The sequence below is a fragment of the Chrysochloris asiatica genome, unplaced genomic scaffold (assembly GCF_000296735.1).
Source record: "Chrysochloris asiatica unplaced genomic scaffold, ChrAsi1.0 scaffold00075, whole genome shotgun sequence".
Classification (NCBI taxonomy): domain Eukaryota; kingdom Metazoa; phylum Chordata; class Mammalia; order Afrosoricida; family Chrysochloridae; genus Chrysochloris; species Chrysochloris asiatica.
In genome coordinates this window covers 9,097,921-9,101,186 of record NW_006408593.1, presented here as the reverse complement: position 1 = coordinate 9,101,186, position 3,266 = coordinate 9,097,921, and the positions used below count along the sequence as shown (strand labels likewise).

General features: G+C 49.1%; 1 protein-coding gene across 1 annotated transcript in view; it reads right to left on the bottom strand.

The window, feature by feature from the left end:
* Positions 1-1,805, bottom strand: part of ACCS (1-aminocyclopropane-1-carboxylate synthase homolog (Arabidopsis)(non-functional)) — a 17,384-nt gene extending 15,579 nt beyond the window's left edge. Inside the window, exons 1-2 of the mRNA XM_006865124.1 lie at positions 1,524-1,805; positions 275-334 (exon numbers count right to left, since the gene is read on the bottom strand). Of these exons, the coding sequence (XP_006865186.1) occupies positions 275-334; positions 1,524-1,805 (342 nt within the window). The remainder of the gene's footprint in view (positions 1-274; positions 335-1,523) is intronic.
* Positions 1,806-3,266: the final 1,461 nt, after the last annotated feature.

The following is a 3,266-nucleotide window of genomic DNA, read 5'->3' as shown; positions in this document are numbered from 1 at the left end:
CTGGCAAAGGCTTCCGTTCCCACTGAAGAGCCAGTTGCTAAATACTAACTAGAACAGACACCCAGACAGCTGGAGGGTCTGGAGGGAGGGAAGAGCCCAAAGAAATGAAGACAAAGAATCAGAGTAGGGAAACACCTTGTCTAAGACCCTGCGGCAGAACTAGAATGTGAGTCTCTAGACTCCAGGCTCTTGTGGGGAATCATCGTTGGGAAGTTCAAGGGAAGAGAGTCCCTCTTGGAGTTAGTAACATCATGAAAGACACATCAGGACTTACCCTCCTGGATAGCAGGTCAAAGCAGAGCTTGTTCTCACTGGTACCCAGGTTAATGATGCCCTGGAAACAAGACGCACGAAAACCAGGGTGAGCATGGTGGAATGGAGTCACTGAACGGCCCAGGGGCCCCACTGAGGGGGCAGGACAATGGGAGTTCTCTGCAATCCCACCTCCCACTCAGCGCTCTGATCCTCTTTCCATTTCTAATGCTCTTTTCAAATACCATCTCTTCCACTGAAAGCCTTCCCTAAACCCCACCCAAGAGAAAGCTTTCCGTCTTCTGGACCCTGAAGTACTTTCTCTGTCCCCACCTTTCTCCTTAGAGGCCTGGTCAGTTTCTGCCCAAGGTTACAGGGACTCATGTACACGCTTTATCTCCCTTTATCATGTATTATACATATGTATCTTTATCCTCTGTCTCTCCCACTAGAGTATAAACTCTATGAGGACAGGCTATTTGTCTTTGCTCACCTCTGTAAAGCTGACACCTAGAATAGTTCCCTGCACCTGGTAGATGCTCAACAAATAAAGACCGTTAAAGGCTTATTTCAACATCTGTCTGAGCTCTACAGGCATTCTTACTATTGCTACTAACAATTTATAATAATTGGGACAAATAATATGAGTAAGAACAGCTACCACGTATTGAATGTGTCACATGTCAAGAACGATGCTAATAATTGTATATACTTGCTATCATTTCACCGTGGCTATTCTACAAGTCCCTGGGAGGCACAAATGGTTAAGAGTTGGGATACTAACTGAAAAGTTGACTGTTCAAACCCACCCAGAGGTGCCTGGGAAGACTGTCCTGGTGAGCTGCTTCCAAATGGTCACACCCATGAAAATCTTTAAGAGCACAGTTTTGCTCTGAAACACATTTGTTGTTGTTGTGTGCCTTGGAGTCAGTTCCGACTCACAGCGACCCTGTATAGGGTTTCCAAGGCTGTAAATCTTTATGGGAACAGAACGCTTCCTCTTTATCCCATGGAATAGCTGGTAGTTTCGAACTTCTGACCTTGAGGTTAACAGCCCGATTTGTAACCACTACGCTACCAGAGCTCCTTCTGAAACACATGGGGGTCCCCTTTATTATGAATGGGCCGGTTTCAGATCCAGTCAGTGAACCCTTTGAGCTACATTAGAAGGTGTCTTGGTAATGTCAGTCTAACAAAGGCAAGCTGGGGGCTGTCCTGTTGGTCAAGGAGTTCCTCTCTTGAGGCCCAGGGATGAGGGGAGCTTCACTCACATTGGGGTTCTTGTCCTCATCATATTCATCCATGTGGTAGGTCCTGTAGCCCTTCTCTGCTGAGTCCCAGAACCACTTAATGACACTGCCTCGAGAGGACAGGTCGGAGCTGCCAGAGGAGAACATGGCAGTGGGATCACCCACGCCGTACAACTTTTGATCTGGTTTTCTGGAACATTCCCTTTCTGGACCATTGTCACAGCAACTGCCTGGGTCCTGTGTGGAATCTAGGCCTGGACAGGTGGTAGGTTCCCAGGATTCCTTCTGAGGGAGGGTGGACATCTGTGAAAAGAAAACGGCACTCAGTACACAAGTTGGCTCAAGGACTTTCTACAGCACTTTGTCTCTCATGCTTCAGACATATTGTCAGGAGGGACACGAGTCACTGGAGAAGGATATCATGTTTGGTAAGGTGGAGGGTCAGAGAAAAAGAGGAAGACCCCCAGTGAGATGTATTGGCAATACGGCAGCATCAGTGGGCTCACATGTGGCAACAACTGTGAGGTTGGCCCACAGCCGGGCAGTGTTTTGTTCTGTTGTGCATAGGGTCACTATGAGTCAGTACCAACTGGATGGCAGCTAACAACAAGAAGCAATGACTAGAAAGCCTCGTGGCCTCCCCCTTTTAAGTTGATGTACTTGCCTTGTACTTTCCTGTTTGTATCCATGTATACAATCATGCCAACAAGTAAAACCAGCTAAGGACCCACGATGTGCCAGGGACTGTGCTTACTCCTCCTTAGATGGCTGACTTATCACTGCTTTAGCTTGTTTCATTCCTTGTTTAGTTTTTCACTCTGCAATCTAAGGGGTTAACAGTGTTCATTGTCCAGTCTGATTGTCTCCATTTAAACTAACCAGGTTAAACTTCTGAGATACAACAGACCTTGGCCTGGAAGTCCAGGGGGTCCTGTGGGGGGAAAGGCAGAATGAGGCTATCTGGTGGCCTGAAGCAGACGGTGGGTAAGGGGCTGTAGAGGAGTTGGGGAGGGGGTGCCTTTATTATGAATGGTGTGCAAACACCTCAGGGGGAGCTCCAGGGCACCCTCTCCACTATGAAAGGAAGGAGAAGGAGAGATAGGGAGGGTGGATGAAGAAGGTGGGTGGTTTCACTTGGAGGATGTGAGCTCCTTCTCTTCATAGGCCTATTTTTCTCATCTGTAGAGGGCGGGAACAAATGATTGTCTACAGATAAAACACTTAGAACAAATCCTGACTCATGGTCAAAATTCAATAAAATAGGAGTTTTGTATTACTCCTTGTCCTGGTGCATAGGCCCCCCCCCCACACATACCAAAAGATGGGTGACCAGCTGGGCACAAAACCCAAGGGGTCCCTGCAGTTAAATTCTGTTCTAGGAAGTCTTGGCTGGGCTTTCCAGAGTGCTCATCTTGTCCCTCCCTACAGACAGCCCGGGTCCCGGAAAGGGACAGAGAGACCTGCGGCTATGGAGCCTCTTGGTTCCCGGAGGCTCTGTTCCTTGCTGGGAGCGAGTTCTCGGGGAGAAAGTGGACTCCAGTGGGCACTGGGTCAAGTGGGGAGCTGAGGTGACAGCGAGTCTGCAGCCCGACCCCAGATCCGGAAGGAATGCAGAGACAGACAGAAAGGGCCCTCTGCAGGGCGGAGGCCGCCTCGCAGACACGGTTCCAGGTTTCCCATAGAAGGCAAAGTCCGTGCAAACTGAAGTGAATCCTCCAGGTTGAACACAAACGGAGGCCTGATTGGCCCCAGCTCTGCAAAGTG